At 40.8% G+C, this 26,776-nt stretch overlaps 1 protein-coding gene across 5 annotated transcripts in view; it reads left to right on the top strand.

Moving 5' to 3' along the window:
* IMPG2 (interphotoreceptor matrix proteoglycan 2) overlaps positions 1–26,776 on the top strand; it is an 88,232-nt gene that overhangs the window by 22,743 nt on the left and 38,713 nt on the right. For all 5 annotated transcript variants that reach the window (XM_066347747.1, XM_066347751.1, XM_066347752.1 and 2 more), the window contains 4 exons: positions 3,582–3,743; positions 8,635–8,693; positions 11,118–11,138; positions 20,420–20,664. In XM_066347747.1, coding sequence (XP_066203844.1) covers positions 3,582–3,743; positions 8,635–8,693; positions 11,118–11,138; positions 20,420–20,664 — 487 coding nt within the window. The remainder of the gene's footprint in view (positions 1–3,581; positions 3,744–8,634; positions 8,694–11,117; positions 11,139–20,419; positions 20,665–26,776) is intronic.

The raw sequence follows: 26,776 nt of genomic DNA on the forward strand, positions 1-26,776 counted from the left end.
ACTGGGAACTCAATTATCAGCTCAATTGTTATTCTGGTTGTTTTTTTGTCTACTTTTTAAAAACTCCTTTTATTGGTTGTTTTGCCAATTTTTTTTAGAGATATTATATTCACGTGTGAAAAAATAACACATGTAAGAGATAATTGGTGAAAAGTCACATATTTAACCCTGCCATCTTCCCAGTTTCTGCTGTCATGTTACCCCTTCCTTATACCCTACTAGGCAACTGCTTTTGTTATGTTCTTGTTAATTAGTCCAGATTTCTAAAGGCACATACATGCAAATACTATTCCTATTCTTACCTCCTAAGGGATTCTTTAATTTGAGACTTTATAAAGACAACAAAAAGCATTGTTTTAAAAAGCAAAATATGCATTAATAGTATTGACTATATGCTGTTTATGGTGTAATAAACTTAAGTGCACATGTATATACAATAAACTATAAAAAATAAATTTAACTGCATGGGGTTCTCTTGTTTCAGAACATTGTGATCCCTTTGAAAGGACACCTCCCCTATAAAAGTATTCCTTGCCTACTTTTCAGATCTACGGATCTATAATCACAAGCAATAACAACTGAAGAATTCTCAGAATTTGTGATAGACATAAAGCCTCACATTAAGGAAATACAAAAAATCCAAGGCAAAATAAAACTAAATATATCTGTACCTATTTTTTGTGAAACTGCAGAATCCCAACTGTAGGAAGTCTCCAGGTTATGAACAAGATAGGTTCTGTAGCTTTGAAAATGTTTAAGTATTTATATGCACAGAAAGGTAAAAATAAACACTATGTTAAGACAAACATCTGTCTAAGTTGCATTTAGTAGGTAAATTACCTGTTCCAATTTACACACAAATTCAACTACAGAACCAATCTTGTTCATAGCCCGGGGACTGCCTATACTGTATATCACATATACTATATACCTTATATATATATATGTGTGTGTGTGTGTGTGTGTGTGTGTGTGTGTGTGTAAAATACTATATATTATTTGAGATTCTGCAGTTTCACAAAAATGGGTATTGAAGCAATTCTTAGCTATTATCTCTTATGATTAGATATTCTATTTTTCTCTCTCGATTCTTAACCATTCTTTAATAACGTTAATTTCTTTGTCTTTCTGTATTACATTCAAGTATGTCTTTCAGTTCATTAAGTCTTCCTTCAAATTAGTCTAATTTGTTTCAAACTGTCTATTGAATTTTCAGAATCCTTGCTTTATGTGAGTCTTTGATCTGATTTTGAACTGTAAGACCTTCTACTTTGTATTCTATCTCTTTGTGGGAAAAGTTAAAACTAAAGCCCGGGCCTTAGAGGGATCAGCAGATATGCCATGTACACAAGCAACATTAAAATACCTCTCTGAATTCTCCAATTTTTCTTGACCCCTTGGGGTTTTTTTCTTGCAAATTAGCTATGCATTAAAATCATTTAAACATATTTATTCAGTATTTTAGGCATTCTGTAAGGTTACTAAGAATATTTCTTTCAGAATAAGTAATACTGGGAGTGGATGTTTCTGACCAAACCTAGTGAAGCTAAACTTAACATGGGAAAATGCAAAATCTTGTACAAAATTTTATTTAAGAGTTTTTGTTGATGTTGTTCTCAGTATGAATTATCAGTATGATATAGTTATTAGAGGAAAAACACTTAGTAAAAGCTAGTATGATTTTGGGTTCCATAATACAAATATAGACTCAATCATAAGAGAGGTGGTAGTCTGATCATATTTCAGTTGATCAGACCTCATTTGTGTGTACCACGCTCTATTGGAAGACTTTAAAAAGCCTTCCTTAGAAGTATTTGGAGGAGAGGAACTCGTGAAAAGTCAGGGAAGACATGATGGCTGCCCATATTTATTTAAGGGATCTCTGGTGACTACAGTTTATAGATGTTCCAGGCTACAGAACTGGGATCAATGGTAACTTACAGGGAAATATATTGAGGTTTAATCTTAAAATTTTCCAATCATAAGAGCTTTTTTTTTGAAATGTAATAGTCTGCCTTTGAAAGTCATGACTCTTTCAGAGCCATTTAAATTAAAGGTGAGCAGCCATCTGTCAGGGATGTTGTGGAGAGAATTCAACCATCAAAAGCCATGGTGCAATCTTCTAAAGTTTTGAAAGTCGGTGGTTATATGAGCTATAAGGGATGAAAATGACATACACAGTGAGAAACGTCCTTGTGTTCTCTTCCTGTCTCTGCCATTGGCTTGCTATGAGCCTATAGGCTAACCATTCTTTCATTCCAATCCTTGGTTTTCTTGTGTGAAATGCAGGGACTGGGATTAGATGAACTCAAGAGTATCTTGCATGCAGCAATTATTATTGCTTGTTCTAATAGTGATATTCTACTTCCCTCATTCTGTCTACATTTATTAATTGAAATTCTTTCATAAGAAACTATTGTTGGTCCTGGACAGTTGGCTCAGTGGTAGAGCATCGGCCCAGCATGTAGAAGTTCCGGGTTCAATTCCTGACCAGGGCACACAGGATAAATGCCCATCTGCTTCTCCACCCTTTTCCTCTCCTTTCTCTCTAGCTCTCTCTTCCTCTTCCACAACCAAGGCTCCCTCGGAGCAAAGTTGGCCTGGGCATTGAGTATGGCTCCATGGCCTCCACCTCAGGTGTTAGAATGGCTCTGGTTGCAATGGAGCAACGCCACAGATGGGCAGAGCATTGCTCTCTAGTGGGCATGCCGGGTGGATCCCAGTCAGGCGCGTGGAAGAATCTGTCTCTCTGCCTCCCCACTCCTCAATTCAGAAAAATACAAAAAAAAAAAAAGAAAGAAACTATTGTTATTCCTCTCAAATTTATTTATTAAATCAGATTAGTATGGACTCATGAATGTTTGTTTTATTCTTTGGATTATAATTTAGTCATTGTGTTGCTCTAGTTACTCCACCTTTGGCGACCAGAAGACCTAGATTCTAATGATACAGAGTACAGACAGTTTGCTGACATGGTTTCAGATTCCACATAGCAACTAACCATTGAGAAACTACTACCTCTTGAGCTTGGTGAAGTATTTTAAAAGAAATCCATGATTAACTGAAAAGGCTCTTAATATATTCCTTCCTTCCCCAATGCGTATCTGTATGGCTAGATTTTCTTCACATACTTAAACTAAAACAACATAGTGGAACTGATTAATGTAGAGGGATGTTTGAGAATCCAGCTGTCGTTCATTAAGTGAGACATTAAAGAATTTGTAAAAATATAAACAATGTTGAGAACCATATTTCTAGGCTACTTTTGGGTGATAATTTTAGCATAATCAACTCTATTTTAACTCATAAATGGTCAGATTTCATGGCTATCTTTGATAATATTTTGTCCTTCTCTGAACTGATCATTGTGTGTTCAAAGGAATGTACAGAGGCACTGTAATTTTAATATTAACCTGTGCCTAAAAGTCTATGCTATTAGTTCCAAAGTCAAACACTATATAAAAGATCATCATCAGATGTTGCTTTTGGCATAGTATCTGGCATACAGCAGGTAATCAATATGTATTTGTAGACTGAATGAGTAAACATGGACATTTATTGTTTTTTATCTAAAATTTCAGATTAGCAATGAAATTGAGACTGTGATAGAAGAATCCACAAAACCAGCAGCTGAGCAGATTGCAGAATTCAGTATCCACCTTTCAGGGGAGCAGTACAGGGAAGAGCTACAGGATCCTGCCAGCTTCTTCCACCAGAGCCTTGCAGAAGAGTTTATTTCAGAGGTGGGTGATTTCTGTTGGTTCTTTCTCTCTCTATCCCTGCTCCTCCCCTCTCTCCCTCCCTCCCTCCCTGCTTGCCTCTTTCTTTCCCTCCCTCTCTCTCTTTCTCTCTCCCTTTCTTTCTCTCTCCCTTTCTTTCTTTCTTTCTTTCTTTCTTTCTTTCTTTCTTTCTTTCTTTCTTTCTTTCTTTCTTTCTTTCTTTCTTCTTTCTTTCTTCTTTCTTTCTTCTCTCTTTCTTTCCTTCCTTTTCTTTCTTTCCTTTTCTTTCCCTTCCCTTTTCCTTCCGCCCTCCCTCCCTCCCTCCTTCCCTCCCTCCCTCCCTCCCTTCCTTCCTTCTTTCCTCCTTCTTTCTTTTTTATTTTTTTGAAAAGCAAAATAGTTTTCTGGGCTTATAAGTTTCCCAAATTCACAACACAGCTTGAAGGTAGGTTTAGGATTCACGCTGTTCATCTGCTTGGTTTGGGGTTGGTGACTTAGTAATTTCTTCAGGAAGCTCTGTGAAAAGTTCATGGAAAGACAGATAGTTATTTCACTGAAACAAAATCTTTACACATTTGCCATCTGCTAACAAATAAGTGCTATTTCCAAGTTCTGCTGCGAAGCCAAGGGAAAATGTGCTCGGTGGCATGGTTTTAACTTACCAGTATGGAGAAATGAGCATCTTTGAGAAACTATATGCAATGTATGGTTTTTTTCTTAAGGAAACATTTAGTTTAATTTCTTTTATTTTCATAATTAGTTGTACTTTTTAAAAAAATGAAAAATTTTGAGCAGTTAATACATAGGTAGTCCATGGCATCAAAGTCAAAGGACAAAATGACATCCAGTGACAATTTCCCTTCTATCTCTGTGCCGTGGAGGGAGGTATTTTTAAAAAAGGATTTCTTTTTAAAAATTATGCAGGTAGACCATCCCACAACTTTACTTGCTGGAAGAATTCTTTATAGGACTTGAACTCAAGCTTGTTTCAGTAAGAAATGAACCAGACCCGCCCCTTCTTGTTGCCTTGGCTCTTCCGTGGCAAGACCCTGAGTGCCCATCTAACTCCCCTGTCCAGTTACAGGGCACGCATTCCTTCCTTTTCACTTCTTTTCCATTCCCTCTTGACGGGGTTCTTCTTGGCCACATTTTTCAATTCCATTACCTTAGATTAATTTCTGTCCTTAGACACAGTGTCCAGATGAGAAATAAAAATAGGCACCTCTCAGCCAAACAGCATCATTGCAGCCATCAGACACGGGGAACGTAAGCCAGACAATTAATTTTCCTCGCTGTGTGGCCAAGTGGTGAGGCTGTATGGTATGTGGAGAAATGCCAGCCGGGCCAGTGGCCTCCTGGCATCAGATAGTGTCTTGGATCAGCTGTCTGGTTTTCTCCGCCCTTGGATTAAAGAACCTTGAATAAGCCTCAGTGTTTGGGTAAACACATGCACTGAATGACTGCAGATTTAGTGATGGTCTAATAAACACTCTGTAAAACATCTCCAGCAGGGACTTTATGAGGTAGGTAGATGCTGGATTGAGGTGACTTGAAGGTGACAGAGGGTCTGGGCCTCCCATGAAACAGTTCCTTCTCTGGGCTGTCTCCATATCCCTGGCCCTGGCCCTGGAACGAAATGTCTACCCGGAGCGACATGTCAACCATCTTTGTGTGGAGCAGCAGAGTCTGGGAGCTAGTCTCTGAAAGGGCCTGTTGCCATGCTGACTGCAGACTGAAGGGGCGCCCTCTAGCTCTCTCTCGGCAGGGCACAGTCACAGGGATTGTTCCTTCACTATTATTTCTTACGTGACATTGGAAAGCCCACAGGGGAAAACAAAGCCTGCTTGGGGGATTGAGGGTCAGGAGCTCTTACTTGTTTTTTGTTTTTCATGAGAAAAGTAAGAGTAAGATAAGCTTGGGACAAATGCCGAGTATAACACCAGAGAGGCGAAGGTCAGGCTGGGAAGTGTCAGACTTAAAGACAGCCTCAGTATCAACAGGGTCCTTGCCCACAGTGTTCTGTTCTGTTCTGTAGGCTGCTGTATGTCTGCTCACAGCAGCCGTGTTGGGTGTGTATGTTGATTTTTCAGATGAGGCCCAGGGACTTGTTCATGGTCATTTCAGCCCATAGGAGTCGATGAGGCTCTCAGGTCTCCTCTTTCTTGTCTTCTTTCTCTCTTTCTGTCCTTTTTTTTTTGCTCAATTGCTTTACCTCTCCTTTCCAAAGTGTTCCTTCCTTTATATCATACCGAGTCTCCTTCATTTTAATTCAGATGAGGAGTTGTGGTGAGCTTCCCAGTTTTCCTAGTCCTGTTCCTAGTTCTAAACCATATTTATTATGAGTCAAGGGAAAGTGGAAGAGGCATGTAATTCAACGGGAAGAATATAGGACTTGGTGTTAGAGAGATTTGGTGTTGAATAAATTCTGATGCAGTCACTCACCAAATGCTTGAGCCTGGGCAAGTCAGTTGACAGCTCAGAGTCTCAGTGTTCTCATCTCTAACATTGGAAAAATATATATCTCTTGGGATTGTTGTAAAGATTAGAAGTAATATCGCAAAGTACCAGGCACATAGCAGTCATTCAATACATTGTACCTATTATTAATCTTGATGTGAGTAAAATAGAATGACTTCTCAAACTGAACTCCTATACAGTACGTAACTGGATATGATGACTCCATTAGACTGTATGTGTTTAGACTCAGTGGGTTTAGAATAATAATAATATGCAATTATACAGGATTTTGCAGTTAACAGAGGACTTTCAGCTATATTTATTTTAATCTTACAAAAAATGATATGGTTGGGAGCAGGGCAGTATTAGTTCTATAAGAGATATGCACGGGCACTTTGCCAGCAAAAGCAGCTGGGACTTGTCCCTCTGTCTTCAGATCACTTGTTCTGAGGATCCATTCCCATTCTTCTCTCTAAGAATTGTGGCACTGCTCTCTTCTCAGAGAATAAAACAAAGCAAATTATTATGGCCAGAAAGTTTCATGTGTTTGGATTCTTTATCCTTAGTGCATGAATATCTCCAGTGAATCAAGATTTATTTGTTTGTTTATTTCACTTACAGTTGGCATTCACTATTATATTAGTTTCAGCTCTACAGCATAGCGGTTAGACGTTTATACAAGTTATGAAGTGATCACCCCCATAAATCTAGGACCCATTTGTCACCATATGTAGTTAGTACAGTATTATTGACTGCATTCCCTAGGCTGTACTTTACATCCCCGTGATTATTCTGTGACTACCAATTTGTGCTTCTTAATTCCTTCACCTTTTTGACCCAACCCCACAACCCCCTTCCCATCCAGCAACCATCAGTTTGTTCTATCTGTGAGTTTGTTTTGTTTGAACCAAGACTTTTTTTATTTAGACAATTAATTTTAATGGGGTGATATTGATTAATTAGGGTACATATATTAAGAGAAAACATCTCAAGGTCATTTTGACATTTGATTATGTTGTATACCCATCACCCAAAGTCAAATTGTCTTCCGTCACCTTCTGTTTGGTTTTCTTTGTGCCCCTCCCCTCCCCCCACACCCTTCCTTTCCTCTCTTCCTACCCCCCCCCCCAGTAACCACCACACTCTTGTCCATGTCCCTGAGTCTCATTTTTGTGTCCCACCCATGTATGGAATCATACAGTTCTTAGTTTTTCTGATTTAATTATTTCACTCAGTATAATGTTATCAAGGTCCATCCATGTTGCTGTAAATGATCTGTGTCATCATTTCTTATGGCTAAGAAGTATTCCATGGTATATATGTACCACATCTTCTTTACCCAATCATCTATTGAAGGGATTTTTGGCTGTTTCCATGTCTTGGCCACTGTGAATAATGCTGTAATGAACATGGGGCTGCATGTGTCTTTACTTACCAGTGTTTTTGGGTTTGGGGGGTATATACCTAGTAGAGGGATTGCTGTGAACCAAGACTTTTTAAAAATCTTACTCTCCTGGTTATATAAGGACTTGGTTTTGAAAGGCTATGCCTAGAGATCCACTAACAGAGTTCCCAAAGTTCACTAACAACTTACTTTCATTCTGATGTTGGCCTCATAGTGACTTATTTGGCAAGACTGTTGCATCTTCTGAAACATTGTGGGTTAAATGTTAAATTTTGTTGAACATTTGTATTTGTGCATAACCTGATTAATTTTAGCCATTTGGTCCAGTCTAGAATTCTTTTTTTCCTGCTCCAGTCACTAAGTGGATACTGATTTACATGATGGCCGTTAAAGACTCAGTAATAAAACTGAATCCTGCAGATGTGATGCTCGTAAATTGATCTCTTGACCAATTAAGTTTCCCAGTCACTGCTTCATAATCTCTTGTGACACCCAGTGAACAAGGCCTCTCTCCTGGGGGCTAAGCGAGGCCTACAGATTTCTTCCTCATGGGGACTGTGTCCACAGCGCCCGTGTGCGGTAAGAACAAGAATCAGACACGGGAAGACACTTTGAGGCAATGAGCACCTGGCTGCCTGTCACTGTTTGCACTGTAGCCAGATTTCTAACCCAGCCACATTGAAAAGTGCTGTTGTAGCTTCTTTTGAATCTAATGCTCCCCCCCCTCCCACATTTTATCCCCCCCACATTTTATCACCAAGGGAAAAAACAGTGCTTTGCCAATAAGAAGAATGCTTTTTATAATTAGAACAAAAATTAATATTAAAGCACATTGGAACCTTAATCACAATGAAAAAGAAAATGTATCAGTGTTGCGGTAAACGTTATTTTCTACATTAACGTAATGTTTTTTAGTAACTTTCTGATCCATGTGTGTCTGTGTGTGTATTCAAGTTAGTTGTCAACAGTGCACTTATACTGTACTTCTAACAGCATTATTCTCTTATTTCCTTTTCCACATTTCTACATAGTTATAAATTTCATTTTTAACAGGTTGAAAATGCATTTGTTGGATTACCGGGCTACAAGGACATCCGTGTACTTGACTTCAGGTAAATAGACTTACTCTAAAAGTGCATGTTTAGTAGCACTCTTTATTTCAAGTGGAATATCCTTTTGTGTATGTTATGTATACAGCCATAATTCAAAATTATTTGAAGGGTGTAATTCACTGTTATATCTGGTAAATTTATGTTCCTAATTCTAGTATTTCAGGTGAGGAAACTGAGTCAGAAAAAGGCAAAATAATGTATTCAAGGAGATATATTGGATCTGTAGTTGTGCCAGGGTAAGAATTTAGGAATTCATGTCCTTAGCTTGCTGCTGACATGTTACACTGCTTTTATTTGGCATTGAGAGGAGCTTGAAGTTAGATTAGATATGACCTCAAGGTCCTACTAAAGCATGTCAATGTTCCTTCCACTGAGGTGACCCTGATGTTTTGGTGCAAGGCCATTCTGCATTCACCTTCTTTTCAAGCATAATAGTTCTGAGTAAGTCAGGGACTTCTTTTGAAGGCATTTCTTCCCTGCTTAAGACCCTCTGCATAATACCTGTGAAATATTGAGTGAATGCTTTGTATTAGGCACTTTACATTCCTGAGCTCACTTCTCTTCAGCCCTCTCAGAATAAATGTTGTTGTTGTTGTTATTATTATTATTTCTTCTTTTTCAAGCGAGAGGAGGGGAGATAGAGAGACAGACTCCTGCATGCGCCCTGACCAGAATCCACCCGGCAACCCCCATCTGGGGCCGATGCCCTGCCCATCTGGGTCCATTCTTGCAATAGAGCTATTTTTAGCATCTGAGGCACAGGGTCCGTGGAGCCATCCTCAGTGCCCAGGGCCGAACTGCTCAGACCATTTGAGCCATGCTGGCAGGAGGTGATGAGAGAGAGAGAAAGAGAGAAAAGAGGGAGGAGGAGGGGTGGAGAAGCAGATGGTGGCTTTTCCTATGTGCCCAGACTGGGAATCAAACCCAGTACATCCACGTGCTGGGCCCATGCTCTACCACTGAGCCAACCAGCCAGGGCCAAATGTTTTATTAATACTCACTTCACAGAGCAGCAAAGGGATGACATTTTAGTCCAGAGTTAGAGAGCTTGTAGTTAGCTTGTACATTTGAAACAGAATGGCTGACTTCATAGCTCTTGCTCTGAACCTCCATGCTGGTCTCAGTACTTTGAAGGTTTGGGGCATTTGGGTGATCGCGGTGGCCCAGCAGTTGGGTGCAGTGGAATATGGGCAAGGGCACCATGTAACTTGACAGCATAATTCCGTGTCAACAACGTTGACCTATTCTTGTTACAGCATCTGGGTTTACCAGAAATAATAGCAATCACTTACATAGCATTGATAGTGTACCAGGTTTTATGTCTATACTAATTCATTCAATCCCAGCAGCCATGCTATGAGGTTTTTTTATTATCATCTTCATTGTTTCTAATAAGTAAACCAGAGCCCTGGGAATTTACGTGATTGACGTAAGGACACTCGGGTGGTTACTGGTGCAGGGGGCAGGGCAAGCATGGTAAGCTGACCCTCCATCTACTCCAACACCAGTGACCAGTCTCCCCAGCCCAACCTTAGCACTTTCCACAAACTCTGCCTCCAGCTGTGACTACCGCTCAGCTGGGAACCTGCTGGTGTGTCGGGTTCTCTCACTTGGCAGCCCAGGAAAGGCGGCGTAGTCTTCGGAGTCTACCTGCCTCAGTTCAGATTCTGCCGTTAGCACTTCTGGCTCGATGACTTAGGGTAAACTACTAAGCCTTAACTTCTCATTTGTATGAAAAAGACCATTTATCTATTAATTCTATTTTATTAAAAAAATAACTTTGAAATACTTTAAGTGAATGATTTAGCTTTTTTGTTCCTCAGCTTCTTTACCTATAATATGGGGATACTAATGGTCCTTAATAAGTCTTAATGAAGATTAAATGAATTAATTTTTGCAAAATGCTTAGCATTGTTCCTGGCACACGGGAAGTTCTATTAAGTGTTACATGAAATAAATAAATATATATTAAGGCTATGCAATCTCCTATAGGTTAGTCAGTCCTGACCTTTCCCAGCCCCTGACTTAAAACCTTGCTGTATATAGCCTGGTCTGCTCTTCATTTATTTCATAACACATTGTATCTCCCCAAAAGTGTTCCCAGTTTTATCAGTGCCAACTACTGGAGTCCCCTGCTGAGCTTCTGAAAAAGTTTATTGATAAAGAGGTGACCTTATATGAATTCTTTGAAAAGCATTTTCATAAAATTTAAGGATAGTAAAGACTATTTTAAAACAGAACACTTCCCCCCCCTTTGCTCACTTCCTTCGGTCCACAGAAATATGTCAGCTTCTGAGACCGTGCAAGCATTTCCACTTAAAGAAACGTTTCAGAGGAAATGTATCAAGAACTTGTACTTTGATGAATGATATGCCAAAATCTAACTTTCAAGTTCTGCTCAACGCTTTCAATTTTTATTTTCAGGCCCCCCAAGGAAAATGGCAGGTAACGTACTTTTTGATGCTTTCTACACTATCCAATGAATGAGGAGTCAGTGAAGAAAATACTGTTAGATCTACGATCAAGGGAGCCTGGCTCAATACTTTATCACTTCCAGTATCAGTATCTGTCTCCATACAGATCAGGGGTTGACAATTTTTTTCTGTTAAAAGTCAGCTAGTAAATATTTCAAGCTTTCCAGGCCATATGGTCTCTGTTGCAGCCACTCAACTCTGCTACTGTCAGGTGAGAGTAGACATAGGCAATCCATTGGAAATGAAAGAGTGTGGCTGTGTTTCAATAAGTCTAAGGACACTGAAATATAAATTTCATATGTCACAAAATATTGTTCTTTTTAAATTTTTTTTTCCCAACCATTTAAAAATATAAAATCCAGCAACTCAGTGATGGGGCTGCATTTAGCTCACAGGCAGTAGTTTACAGACCCCTGTTGTAGGCTGATAACTGATAAGTACTTTGAAATAGAGGGTGAGGTAAAAGTAGGTTTATAGTTGTGAGTATGCGAAAGTTCATTGTTTATTCATTATTATGTTATATTCCGTCTGAAAAATTGTAAACCTACTTTTGCCACACCCTTATTGAGTTACACTTAATTTAAAATAGGAATTAAAACTGGCATCATGTAAACACTTTAAGTATGCTGTGCATTCAGTAATGTAATCAAGTGTTACTTTGCGTGGTGAGTGAAGGGGAGACAGCTGATCTCCATGAGTCCATTTGCTCAGACAGCTGCTCTCTAGAATTTCGAGAGGCAGTGTATGTACTAGAAAAGCATAGTCAATGCCCCTGGTGAAGGTTGCTTGTCACTTTTTGCCTTTGGATTCCAAACTTATTTGGTAGATTGATAAGTATAATATAGAATTTATGAAGTATCTTTATGGGGTAAATATGGGCATATTTAGAGATACAGTAATGCTCCTCCATTGTTATACTTTATATTTGGAAAGGGCTTTCTGACTTTCACATTTTCATTTATATTTTAGCAAGTATTAACTAAGTACCTACTGATTAGGCAAACCCTCTGTCTACAAAAAATGAGTAATTGTTGGTCTCCATTCTCTAGGAACACAGTCTAATGAAAAGAACTTTCAGAGATATGTCAATGTCTTGGTTCTTCTATTTTTTTTAAAATTATTTTTCTATCTTATATCCTTGTGAGATAGTGAGAATGAGAATTAGCCTGACCAGGCGGTGGTGCGTGGGATGGGGACCTGGAGGACCCAGGTTCAAAACACTGAAGTTGCCAGCTTGAGTGTGGGCTCATCCAGCTTGAGACAGGCTCACCAGCTGGAGCGCTGGGTCGCTGGCTTGAGCGTGGGATCATAGACATGACCCCATGGTCACTGGCTTGAGGCCAAGGTCACTGGCTTGAGCAAGGGGTCACTCGCTGTGCTGTAGCCCCCCAGTCAAGGCATACATGCAAAAGCAGTCAGTGAACATCTAAGGAGCTGCAATGAATTGATGCCTCTCATCTTTCTCTCTTTTTGTCTGTTTCTGTCAAAAAAAAAAAAAAAAAAAAAGAAAATGAGAATTAATATTCATTCTGTTTTGATGGTGAGGAAATTTTGCATCAGAGAGGCAAATTGATTTTCTATGTTATATGACTAGGAGGAATCAGATATTTTGACCAAGGTTATCAGAATTTGGTTTCTGTACTCTAAGTATGTGTGTGTTAATGGTCTATACTTAACCAAAAAGCCTGATTGTTTAATTGCTGTTCTATTGTGGGTGATTAGAATGTAAAACAACATAAACTTTTTTTTAAAGACTTTAATTTCTCAGAAAGGAGAGAGAACGAGAGAGAGAGATAGAGAGAGAGAGAGAGAGAGGGAGGGAGGAAGGGAGGGAGGGAGAGAGAAGGGGGAGGAGCAGGAAGCATCAACTTCCATATAGGTAAGCCCAGGGTTTCGAACCGGCGACCTCAGTGTTCCAGGTTGATGCTTTATCCCACTGCGCCACCACAGGTCAGGCAACAATGTAAACTTTGATGTTACCCTCTGATGAAAAGAATGGTATCAAGTTGCTGAGTGCTAAGTCCTCTCAAGGGACACAGACAACAATTCAATATGAAGTCATCAGATTTTATAATAAAATTGTTAACCTAGGCACAGTTTCCAAAACTGTTCAGTATTGTCAGGTGTTAGGCAGTTGATGAAATGTATTCATAACTTTTTGGTATATATATACATATATATTTTGCATTTTTCTGAAATGAGAGCAGGGGGGCAGAGAGGCAGACTCCCTCATGTGCCCTACCAGGGTCTACCCGGCAAGCCCACTAGGGGGCGATGCTGTGCCCATCTGGGGCGTTGCTCTTTTGCAACTGGAGCCATTCTAGCACATGAGGTGGAGGCCATGGAGCCATCCTCAGTACCTGGGCCAACTTTGCTCCACTGGAGCCTTAGCTGCACGAGGGGAAGAGAGAGATAGAGCGAAAGGAGAGGGGGAGGGGTGGAGAGGCAAATGGGCGCTTCTCCTGTGTGCCCTGGCCAGGAATTGGTATACGTTTATTCTGAGCTGTGTATGAATGAGTGTGTGCACAGAAATAGTTTATTTATAGACATATAATCTTTATCTAAATGGTTATAAATGTTGTATGTTATAAAAATAACAATATATTATAAACATAAACATTTATATGCATGTGAAATTTTCTATTTGCTTTGTATAAACCCTTACAAGATGCAAAAATTATTTTAAGTTAGTAGGTCTCATTTGAATTAAATCAACAATATGTTTGCCTGGTATACCCACTTTAAAATTCAGCTCCAGATTTTGTATGTGTATTTTTCCTAATAGATGTTTTATAGAAAGGATATCTGAGTTTCTCTGAAATGTCTTTATTTTGGTTAATTGTTTAAAAATTTTTTATTTACTTATTTATTTATTTTTATTCTTTTCCAAGTGAGAGGAGGGAAAATAGAGAGACAGACTCCTACATGCGCCCCGACCAGGATTCACTGGGCAACCCCTGGGGAGAATGCTCTACTCATCTAGGGCCATGCTCACAATAGAGCTATTTTTAGTGCCTGAGGCAGAAGCTCCACAAAGCCATCCTCAGTGCCCAGGGCTGATGCTATGCTCTGGAACCAGTCAAGCCGTGGCTGCTGGAGGGAAAGAGAAACAGAGAGAGAGAGAGAGAGAGAGAGAGAGAGAGAGAGAGAGAGAGAGAAGGGGGAAGAAAGGGGTGGAGAAGCAGATGGTTGCTTCTCCTATGTACCCTGACAGGGAATTGAGCTCGGGACATCCACATGCCAGGCTGACACTCTACCTCTGAGCCAACTGGCCAGGGCCTGTTTTGGTTCATCTTAAGTGATTGAATTAATTTTTCTATTTAAAATCTGCACATTTTGCCTGCCCTGTGGTGGATAGAACATTGACCTGGAAAGCCGAGGTCGCTGGTTCAAAGGCCCGAGCTTACCTGGTCAAGGCACGTATGGGAAGTAACTACAAGTTGATGCTTCCTGCTCCTCCATATTTCTCTCTCTTCTTCTTCTAAAATCAATAAATAAAATATTTTTTTAAAAAATGTATCCAAAAAATCTGCTCATTTCAAACAGCCAACAAGGGCTTTTGAGGTGAGGTAATGAGAAAGGGTAAATTTCATCTCCACATGACTAAAATCTCTGGAAATAGCTGTCACACGGAGGAACTTGCCTCTTTAAAGCAGCTGTTTCAGTCTAGTTTGAAAGATGGAAGATGATGGATGATACGTGGTGACCTTAGAGTTGTTAGTGCCAACAGCCAGCAAAGCTTCCTTCAACCACATAATGTTTTGTCTACCGGTGCGCACTTTGCTCTTAGGTACTTCCTCAGCCCCTTGGCTCTTTTCTATTCTATCTCTCATCATGAGAAATCTCTGTACTCCATTTGCAACACCAGAACTCAGTCTGTTCTGGGTCACAGGAAAGTTCTCAGCCCTAAGAATAGATGCTTTTCTGATACTGCAAGCATTTCTTTGAGTTCTCTTTCCAAGATAAAAGCATGGTGATAAACTGCAGCATCTCTCTGAGGATTTTTATGTTCTTTAATGAATTTTAATTCTCACTAGACCAGGTAGATTATAATAGAAGTGTTATTTTCAGATATTGAAGGGAAACATTTGGAAGACAAATTTTATTTTGCCAGTAAAAGGTCCAGAGATCCAAGTCTGACTGCCTGATTTGCATAGATTTCTTGATCCAGGAATATTTCTCGTGATTTTCTTCATATAATATTTACAAGTCATCTAAGACACATAATAGGCTCCCATTAAGGCTTATCTATCCTCTAATTTTCTCTTAGTCCAGAAACCAACTCTAGTGCTTACTGGTACAACCTTTATTTTTCTTTTCTATTTTTTCCTTATCACCGTTTTCTGTGTTAGAGCCATGTTAATATATTCATAGGTGTGCAAAGATTCCAAAGAGAAGCTCACCGTTTTGTAGACAGGCACGGTCCATTCCACAGAGCTGGGAAGAGCATATACGTCCTCACAGAATTGTGGTTTGGCTGTGAAGCAGTGCCCCTAAATGAATACTCTGAACACACAATTGTATGAAGATAATACGTAGGCTCTTTAGGGTAAAATATTATTCTTTCATATTTAGAGACTAAAAATCCTTTGGATTAAGTCAGGAGTATCACATACTGTCATTTAAGTGGTCTTCATTCAATTTTCTTATCTGACTGTGTTAATGAATGAAATTGTCCATTTGATTTTTCATTATTTTCAAATATAGTATATTTATTGAACTACTATATGCTTGGGACACATGGGATGTAGTGAGCTCTGGCCAGTAGGTGTCTCTCTTACTGTTTCAGTCCACCTTGGAGCCACCATTTGGATATTTTAGCATGTTTTACTGAATTTATTTCTTTACAAAAAAAAGATCAGGAATTACCCATGAATCAACATATTCTGACATGAAAAGTTAAGTGGGTGAAGGACATTATAGATGACAAACAGATATCTTACCACTTAGAGCCTCAGGTGTCAAAACACTCAGTTACCATTTTAAAGTGCCCAAACCACCCCATTGAAGTGGTAGCTTATCAGGTCTGGGAGGAAAACTTATTGAAGTTACTCAGAGTGAGGAGAGACAGGAAATCCAAAGAGGCCTGTCTGCTCGAATGGCAGGCGAAGGACGTAGTGCTCCGAAAGAGAGGTCTCTTAAGACCAGTTTATGCTTACCAAACCACAAAATACACTGCATTCTCTGGGATGCCGTGGGGTCCGTTTAAAGCAAAGTCTAATTGACCAATTACTGCATTGGCTGGCTCATGCATTCTTTTCCCATAGGAAAATATGTAGACACTTACAGTCAAAAGTTTCCTTTGCAAACTTGAACTCAGAAAAAGGAAGCTGTGGATTTTAGTGGCCAGTATCATCAAGCTATGCTGTGTAGTCTCGGGATCCGTCTTATGAGGCAGACACAGTCCACTGGGGTGAGAAGGGTTCTACTATATGGTAATATACGTTGACTATTATAGTTGACTAATATAGTTGACTAATTCCCTTTTTTCCAAGACTTGATGACACCATTGTCATTATGTTGATACATTTTCTTTAGACTTGGCTGAAGTTTCTTTGTATATTCAGATAAGTATAGATTTCTGTTCATTTCGCTGCCACTCGGTACCCCTCGGTCCTGGGTACCAAGCAGAACATTGGGAATAGAAACTCGAGAAGAAACCGAAAGACTGTCACTGTAACAAAATCTTTTTCTTTCTTTCTTTCTTTTTTTTTCTTTTCTATTTTTCTGAAGCCGGAAACAGGGAGAGAGAGTCAGACAGACTCCTGCATGCGCCTGACCAGGATCCACCCAGCACGCCCACCAGGGGCGACGCTCTGCCCACCAGGGGGCAATGCTCTGCCCCTCCGGGGCGTCGCCCTGCCATGACCAGAGCCACTCCAGTGCCTGGGGCAGAGGCCAAGGAGCCATCCCCAGCGCCCAGGCCATCCTTGCTCCAATGGAGCCTTGGCTGCGGGAGGGGAAGAGAGAGACAGAGAGGAAGGAGGGGGGGGTGGAGAAGCAAATGGGCGCTTCTCCTATGTGCCCTGGCCGGGAATTGAACCCGGGTCCCCTGCACGCCAGGCTGACGCTCTACCGCTGAGCCAACCGGCCAGGGCCACAAAATCTTTTTTAAAACAACAGAGGCTGTAATCAAGGAATATATAAAAATGTATAAGTTCAGAGGAATAAGTACTTAATTTGTTTTTCTGCATTGATTTGGGAGTCATTTTGCTCCTACAGGATGTCTGAAAGCGGCAAGTTGTTTTCATCACACATCTGTGTTTGGGAAGGTGGTATTCTCCTTCCCTCCAGCAGTGGGCGGCAAACTCGTTAGTCAACAGAGCCCACTATCAACAGTACAATGCTTGAAATTTCTTTTGAGAGCCAAGTTTTTAAAACTTAAACTATATAGGTAGGTGCATTGTTATTAACTTAATTAGGGGACTCCTAAGCTGGCCTTTGCTAAACACTCAAGGGGCCAAAGAGTCGCATGTGGCTCGCGAGCCCACTGCCTAGGGCAGCAATTTTCAACCCTTTTCATCTCATGGTGCACATGAACTAATTACTAAAATTCTGCTGCACACCCCAAAATATGTTTTTTATTGGGGTGACACTAGTTAACAAAATTATACCGGTTTTAGGTACACAGTTCCACAAGACATGATCTGTACACTGCACTGTGTGTTCACCCCTCCATGTCCAGCCTCTGCCCATCGCCATTTACCCCCCATGCCCTCTGCCACTTCCCCTCGTCCCCTCCCAGCGGCAGTCACCACACTGTTCTTCAGGGCCAAGAGTTTTTTCTCTTTTTCTTCTTTTTTGCTTAATCCCTTTACCATCCCGCTCAACCCCTCAGCTCCCCTGTGACAGCTGTCAGCCTGCTCTCTGAGTCTGTTTCTAGTTTGTTTGTTAGTTTATATTGTTCATGAGATTCTACATATGAGTGAAATCGTGCAGGATTTGTCTTTCTCTGACTGGCTTATTTCACTTAGCATAATGCTCCCCAGATCCATCCATGCTGTCGCAAAGGGTAAGATTTCCATCTTTTCTATGGCTGAGTAGTACAGGTATTGATCAACTTACGACCTATGCAACTTATGACCATCCGACTTTATGACCACAATCGCTAGCCATGACCGCTCCACATCTGACAGCGCAGGCGTTGCCCAGCTGGATGTAGCACAGTGCGGACCAGCTTCCGGCAGCACTACCATCTCTGCGTGCACCATTTCAACTGTTATCCCAGACTTGGTACAATAATGAAAAAAAATTATGATAAAATATGACTTAAAGATTTTTATAACATCATTTCACAGTACTGTACATATAACCTACTCAACTTAGGACCAAATCGTGTTACAACCAGTCTGTCGGAACCAGTGGTGGTCGTAAGTCGAGCACTAGCTGTATGCCATTATGTAAATGTACCTCAGCTTTTCTATCCACTATTGAAGGACACTTGGGCTGCTTCCAAATCTTGGCTCCTGTAAACGATGCTGCAGTGAACATAGGGGTGCTTGTATTCTTTTGAATTAGTGATCGCATTTCTTCAGCTGTATTCCAGGAAGTGGAATCAATGGGTCAAAAGGCAGTTTCATTTTTAACTGTTTGAGGAACCTTTATACTGTTTTCCACAGTGGCTGCACCAGTCTGCATTCCCACCAGCAGTGCAGGCGGGTTCCCTTTTCTCCACATCCTCGCCAGCACTTGTTCTATTATATTTTTGAAAGCTCAGTTTCTTCACCAATAATCTGATGATAATAAATTTTTTATAAGATTATTATGAACGTTCAATGAGATAAAGTATGTGAAATGACTGTCATGTTGTAAGCATTTACAAAATCTTAGCTTTTAGTTGTTAGAGAAATCTGAGTTAGCATTTAGAAAAAGAATTCCAATTGGCTTAACAATTTTATATTGTGATGTTACTTCTCCAAAATGGTTAGTTAAAAAATGATCTAATGACACATCAATTCCTACTGATTTTTACTCTACTCTTTTTTTTTTTTTTAAATGAGAAGAGAGGAGATAGAGAGATTCCCACATGTGTCTGGACTGGGATCTACCCAGCAACCCCTGTCTGGGGCCATGCTTGAATCAACTGAGCTATTTTTAGTACCTGAAACTGATGTGCTCAGACCAACTGAGCCATCCTCAGTACCAGGGGCTGACACTCAAACCAGTCAAGCCATTGGCTATGGGAGGGGAAGAGGGAGAGAAGGGGGAGAGGGATAGGAGAAAAGCAGATGGTCACTTCTCATGTGTGCCCTGACTGGGGATCAAGCCTGGGACACCCATATGCCGAGCCGATGCTCTGTCACTGAGCCAACTGGCCAGGGATACCCTATCCTTTATTTCAAGGTATTTTCTTTTCATTTGCTCATGGAAAAGTAGATAGTGAGAAAAGTCAATTTAAGACAAAGTTATGTGTTAACATTTGTCAAGGTTTTAACTCATTAATGAGGGAGCCAGCAGAAAATGAGAATGTAGATGAGTTTCTAGAGAATTTGAAAAACAGAAATTTATATGACTAATTGGGGAAGAATTAGTAGGTTAGATACAAAGTTGATTAATGCCCTATAGGATAGTAAACTCATAAACTCATAGAGTTATTCTATCAGGCCAAAAGAAAAATCATATTTTAGAGGTTTTTCAGAATTTAGCATTAAACTTTATAGGACAGTAAGTTGTCTGTGCTACCCAAAAAAAGGGGGTATGTCTCCTGAGATTTAAATAACTGTCACATTAGTAAGTATTCTAGCATGATGTTTAAAAAAAATCATGTCATCAATTTGCTTTATTTCCAAGTATTTCATATTTTCCTTCCACAATAAATAATGATGAGTTAGTTCATAGTAATTAAGTTTCTTCATTGCTTCATTCCCTATTGTAGAGTACATAGTTCATTCAACAATGATAATAAAAAGACATTGTTGGGTTGTTTTAAATCGGGGAGGAAAAATGCTAATAAGGAAAGGGGGTGGCAGGCTGACAGTGGAGAGGAGAAAGGGTAAGAATATGGGGCAAAAATGAGCTCCGGTATTCTGCGAGTTGCCCTCTGTGGCCTCCTTAGAACTCTTTTTATGTTCTTAGAGCGCTGACCCTCTGTTCTCCAGGAAGAAAGCGGGGATGGCAGAAGGTTGCCCAGAATTTGGAGAGTGGTGATGGAAACCATGCTTTCTGAGACTTTCCCTCTAGGTCTAATGTTGGTTTTCTCCTTCCTTTGTGCGTCCTTGGCAGGGCCTAATCTGTTCTCTCTTTCATCCATAGTGGCATAGATGTTCACTATGCAGTTAGGTTCAATGGAGAGGCCATCAGCAATACTACCTGGGACCTAATCAGCCTTCACTCCAACAAGGTAGAAAACCATGGTCTTGTGGAACTGGATGATAAGCCCACTGCTGTTTATACAATTAGTAACTTCAGAGATTATATTGCGGAAACACTGCATCAGAACTTTCTGTTGGGGAACTCCTCTCTGAATCCAGATCCTGACTCCCTTCAGCTTATCAATGGTGAGTTTGATATCATTCATGAAGCCCTTATATAGTTATAGTTCCTTTTCTGGTATGCTCTGCTGAAAGTGAATTTCCCTTAATACATGTGGTCCTGATGAGCTAGGAGCCATCCTGATATGAATGGAACGTTAGCCATGCAGCTCTTATGTTTTTTTTTATTCCCTTCTTTTCCAAGTGAGAGGAGGGGGGATAGAGAGAGAGACTCCTGCATGCACCCCACTGGGATCCACTGGGCAACCCCATTTGGGACTGATGCTCTGTCCACCTGGGGTCATGCTCACAACCCAGCTATTTTTAGTGCTTGAGGTGGAGGCTCCAAGGAGCCATACTCATGCCTGAGGCTATTGTACTCTAAGCAGTCGAGCCATGGCTATCAGAGGGGAAGAGATAGATAGAGAGAGATAAAGAGAAATGGGGAAGGAGGAGGAGTAGAGAAGCAGATGGTCACTTTTCCTATGTGCCCTGACTGGAAATCAAACCCGGGACATCTACACTCCAGGCCGATGCTCTACCACTGAACAAAGTGGCCAGGGCTTCCCGGCAGCTGTTTTGGTTAGATTAATCAAGGGATCTCTGGAATAATTGTAGACAGAAGGCCACTCTTTGTGGGGAACAGCAGTATATTTAGAAATAGTTTAGAGATATGGAAAGAAGGTACAAGAAAAAGTAAAGTAGTACCTGGAAGTATGAATTGAAACAGGCTGTAGTTCTGTCCCAGCAACCAAGATACTAACTCTCCAGGGATAAGTCAGCTTAAAAGCCAAAGAGCAGAAGGACAGGAGCAGCAGAAGGACAGGAGCAGCTCAGGAAAGTTGATGGAGATCTTGGTCAAGGAACTGATACCAGGTGCTGGGTAGAAAGAATCCCAGAGAATCCAGTACAGTACTAAGTTTGAATTCATCAGCCATAGAGATCCAGTTATGATCCAAAATCAACAGGTGGAACTTGTGGTCAAGATGGCAATGTAGGTAAACATGGTACTTGTCTCCTCCCACAAGCACATCAAAATTACAGTCAAACCACAGAAAACCATCATTCAGAAATGCTTGAGATCTGACTGAATGTTAATTCTACAACTAGGATTAACAAGAAGCCATATCAAGACTGGGAAGTGGGGCAGAGACAAGAAGCAGACTGGTCCCACACCCACATATGGCAGGTAAAAATCAGGAGATATCTTGGCTTCAGAGGTACACCCTGAGAAGTGAGCAGTCCAAACCCCACACCAGGGTCCCAAGCCCAGGGTTCCAGTGCCAGGAAGAGAAGTCACCATAACTTCTTGCTGTAAAGAATAGCAGGGATTGTAGCTGAGTGAGATGGAAGGCTGCTGGAGTCCAAGGAAGTTCCTCCTAAAGGGCTCATTGGGGAATTACTTGGACTCACTCCCTCTGAGCTTCCTGGGATGGGGCAACAGCTGTAAAGGCACCAGAGACAAACAGGAAGGAACTGGGTTGTCTGGCATCAGTTCAAAATTGGGGGTAGGGGGTTGGAGGGAAGGAAGCTTTCTCCCAGACAGAAGTGCTGGCAGAGGCAATCATTGTTCCTTTGATGAGCCCTCCCCCACAGACCTGGCAGGCAGATACCATATCCGACTCCATCAATGTGGCTCATATTGTTTACCCTGCCCTGTTTATTCCCTGAGGCCCCATCCCACCCAACTTCTCAGCCCACCCAAGCCGTTTCCAGTGGTTCTTCCATATGAATAGCCTGTCTTGGCTCATGCTTCAGATTTTCCTAAAATCTTTCAAACAAGCAACATCTGGCCTCAGTGTGCCCACCCTCTTGCTGAGAAGCCCCAACCCCTGCACCAGCAGCAGCCAGCCTTGGTTCACAGCTTGGTGTTTTCAGGGTACCTCTAAGCCCAGCACAAGTAGCAACATCTGAAGATTGCTTTGTAGCTCATGTGGGTGGCCCCCAGGCAGAATGCAAGCAGCAGCTGACCTTGGTCTGTACCTTCTGGGAGGCCCCAGAGTCAGTACACCCAATGGACAGCCTGAGACTCAGTTGAAGCACCACCATCCAACCACCTCCAAAAGTGACACACTCAAGGGGTGAGCTCAGTGGGCACCAGAGTCCTGCTGGAGTAAGTCAAGCTCTGTGGGGTGGGCTCTAGCAAGGCTGATTTTCCATAGTGGTCAAAGGTTGGTGATTGGTAATCACAGCCAGTTCCTACAGCTGATTAAGTTGAGGGTAAATCCCTCCCATTAGTGTGCCACCAGAAATTCACTACAACAAGAGGGTGTACACAGTCCACACAGGAGGCACAACTTGATTGCCCACCTTGGGTGATCGGGGAGGCTGTGTCACTGCACCTTACAGAACACCTACTATGTTAGGCCTCTCTACCAAGCTTGGGAGATGTAGCAGCTCGAATACATACAATACAAACACAGAGAGGCTGCCAGAGAGAGAAGACGAAAGAAGATGTCTCAAATGCAAGAGGAGAACAAATCTCCATAAAAAAAATCAAAATGGAGACAAGTAATCTACCAGATACAGATTTCAAAACACTAGTTATAGAAATGCTCAGTGAGCTTAGAGAAGAGTAGATGAACTTAGTGAGAATTTCAATAAAGAGATAGGAGACATAAAAACAGAGATAGAAAACATAAAAAAGAACCAGTCAGAATGAAAAATACATGATCTGAAATGAAGAGTACATTACAGGGAATCTACAGTGGAGAAGATGAAGCCTAGGATCAAATCAGAGATTTGGATATACAGGTGGCAAATAAACATATGAAAGACACCATCATATGTCATTAGGGAATTGCAAATTAAAACAATGAGATACCACTATACATCTATTAGAATGGCTCAAACCCAACAAGCTGGTAACACGAGATGTTAGCAAGGATGTGAAGCAACAGGAACTATCATACATTGCTGATGGGAATGCAAAACAGTACACCACTTTGGAGGACAATTGGGTATTTTCTTGCATAAACATAGTCTTAACCATACAATCTAGTAACTGTACTTGTGCCTATTTACCCAATTAATTTGAGAATTCTGTTTCCACAAAAACCTGTACACAACCAATATATATCCTTCAATAGGTAGACAAATTGTGGTACATCTATATAAAGACATAGTATTCAGAAATAAAACAAAACAAGACTCCAGCTGTTTAGCTCAGTCAGAGCATTGACTGAAATGCCAAGATTGTGGGTTTGATCCCTAGTCAGGAGCATACAGGAGGCAACTAACATGCACAACTAAGTGGAACGACAGATGAATGCTTCCTTCTCTCTTCCTCTCCTCTCCTTCCTCTGTCTCTTTAAAATCAATTAATAAATTTAAAATGTAGAAAAAAATTAGAGATTTGGAATATAAGGAAGTAAAAAAACACCCAATCAAAACAGCAAAAAGAGCCTGACACAGTGAATACAGCCTCAACCTGGAATTCTGTGGTTGCCGGTTTGAAACCCCAGGTTTCCTGGTCAAGGCACATATGAGAAACAATGATTATGAGTTGATGTTTCCTACTACTCCCCCCTTCTTTCTCTCTTTCTCTTTCTCACTAAAAACAAAACAAAACACCAAACAGCAAAAAGAAAAAAGAAAAGAAATTGAGGATAGTTAGGAACAACTTCAAACTTACCAACATTTGCATCATAGGAGTGCTGGAAGAACAAAAGAGAGAGCAAGAAATTGAAATTGAAAACCTATTTGAAAAAGTAATGAGAGAAAACTGCCCTGAGTGAAGAAAATAGACATACAAGTCCAGGAAACACAAAGCGTCCCAAACAAGATGAACCCAAAGAAGCCCACACCAAGACAGATTATATAATAATATACAGGAAGTTAAAGACAAAGGAAGAATTTTAACATAAGTAGGAGAAAAGCAATTAGTTACCTACAAGGGAGCTTCCATAAGACTGTTAACTTATATCTCAAGAGAAATCTTGCAGGCCAGAAGGGATTGGCAAGAAATACTCAAAGTGATGAAAACTCAAGGACCTACAACCAAGACTACTCCACCCAGCAAAGTTGTTATTTAGAATCAAAGGACATGTAAAGAGCTTCCCAGACAAGGGAAAGTGAAAGGAGTTCACCACCATCAGACCAGTATTACAAGAAATGTTAAAGGGTCTTCTTTAAGAAGAAGAAGAGGAGGAGGAGAAGAAGAAGAAATGACAAACTATATGAACAATAAAATGGCAACAAATACAGATCTATCAACGAATGAATAAAAATAATAAAACAAAACAAAAGAAGCAGAACAGAAACAGATTCATAGATACAGAGAACAGACTGACAGTTGCCAAAAGGGAGGGGAATTTGGGGAATGTGTGAGAAAGCTGAAGGGATTAAGAAATACAAATTGGGCCCTGGCCGGTTGGCTCAGTGGTGGAGCGTCGGCCTGGTGTGCAGGAGTCCCTGGTTCGATTCCCGGCCAGGGCACACAGGAGAAGCGCCCATTTGCTTCTCCACCCCCTCCTCCTTCCTCTCTGTCTCTCTCTTCCCCTCCCGCAGCCGAGGCTCCATTGGAGCAAGGATAGCCCGGGCGCTGGGGATGGCTCCTTGGCCTCTGCCCCAGGCGCTGGAGTGGCTCTGGTCGCAACAGAGCGACACCCCGGAGGGGCAGAGCCTCGCCCCCTGGTGGGCGTGCCGGGTGGATCCTGGTCGGGCGCATGCTGGAGTCTGTCTGACTCTCTCCCCATTTCTAGCTCGTAAAAAAAAGAAAAAAAAAAAGAAATACAAATTGGTTGTTACAGAACACTCTTGGGGTTATAAAGTATAGCATAGGGAATATAATCAATAATATCCTAATAACTATGTATGATGTCAGATGGGTATGAGATTTATCAGGATGAGCACTTAGTAGGTTATGTATGTCCAATCATGGGTGTACACCTGAAACGAATATTACAATGTATGTCAATTTTAATTGAAAAATTTTAAATATGATTTAATAAAAAAATAACAAACAGAAAAAACAAAATCAACAGGCAGATCTGGGATCAGCAAGGAGAGGCTGACTCCACTGAATTTATAAGTTAGAGAGTGACCTAGTCAACCTGGGACTAGGTTTGTTGAATCAGGTTACCAGCCTGCACGAGCTTAACTCATCAGGGACATTGTGTCCTGTTAACTTCCTTGCTACTTCATGTTTACTTCTCCACAATTTCTCTACTTGGTAGTTTAATTTTTTAAAATGTCCACAGAGTATACTTTACTGAAGTGACTGCATAGTAGAAGTACCAGCTGCCAAGGAGGGAAATCTGCAAATGAGAGGCAGTACTAACAGTGATGCATTTTTATAGCCTCTGCAACTGCTACATACTATAAAAGGACAAGAAGCCTTTATGTTTTGGGGCAGCTACCACCTAGGCTTTGTATGTGTGTGTGTGTGTATAAACAAAAATAGACCAAGTGTATGTGTGTGTATAAACAAAAATAGACCAAGGTAGAAAGAAAAAATGTTAGCAAAACCTTTACTGTGTATAATTTTTCCTAAATAAGACTTTTTGAGGGGCTAAGCTAAAGCTTTGAATTGCTTTTCAATTATTTTGGCTGCTGAACTGATGTCTCTTTAATGTAGCAGTGTGCTGAGACAGAGCCAGGTAACCTAGATTTTATATGGATTACATAAGACTTTAAAGTGAAGAAACTCTCTCTTCAGTGGATGATGGTGATATTAAGCTGTCAGTTCTAAAACACTAGGGAGCCTTTGTATACTACAGCAGTGTGGGTGCCCGGGGCTCACTCCCTCATGGGCTCCTTTTTCTTTGTTAAATTGTTTTAGGATACCCAATACTAAAATGTATTCTTAGTCAGTTACAATAGAGGAAAGAGAAGAGACTTGTTGTAATCTGAAATTGTTGAAGTCATTTGGCAGGGCTAGTAATGGACTAGCTGGACCTACTTATGGGGACGACATATAGGCAGAAGGTTCCAGGTTTCTGGATTTTGGTATCAAACAGAAAAGATACAGCTAAGAGGCCATGACCTGAGGGAGATGGGAACCTAACTTCAGTAACAGGTAGGTAGGTAGAATAGCAGGAAGAGGAAGGTATGCAATAAGCAAAGTGAGATTACCTAAAAAACGAAACCCACAAATAACATAACAAGGTCTTCCGTTTATGTGGAGCCCAGTGTGGAG

This window comes from Saccopteryx leptura, chromosome 8 (genome assembly GCF_036850995.1).
Source record: "Saccopteryx leptura isolate mSacLep1 chromosome 8, mSacLep1_pri_phased_curated, whole genome shotgun sequence".
Lineage (NCBI taxonomy): Eukaryota > Metazoa > Chordata > Mammalia > Chiroptera > Emballonuridae > Saccopteryx > Saccopteryx leptura.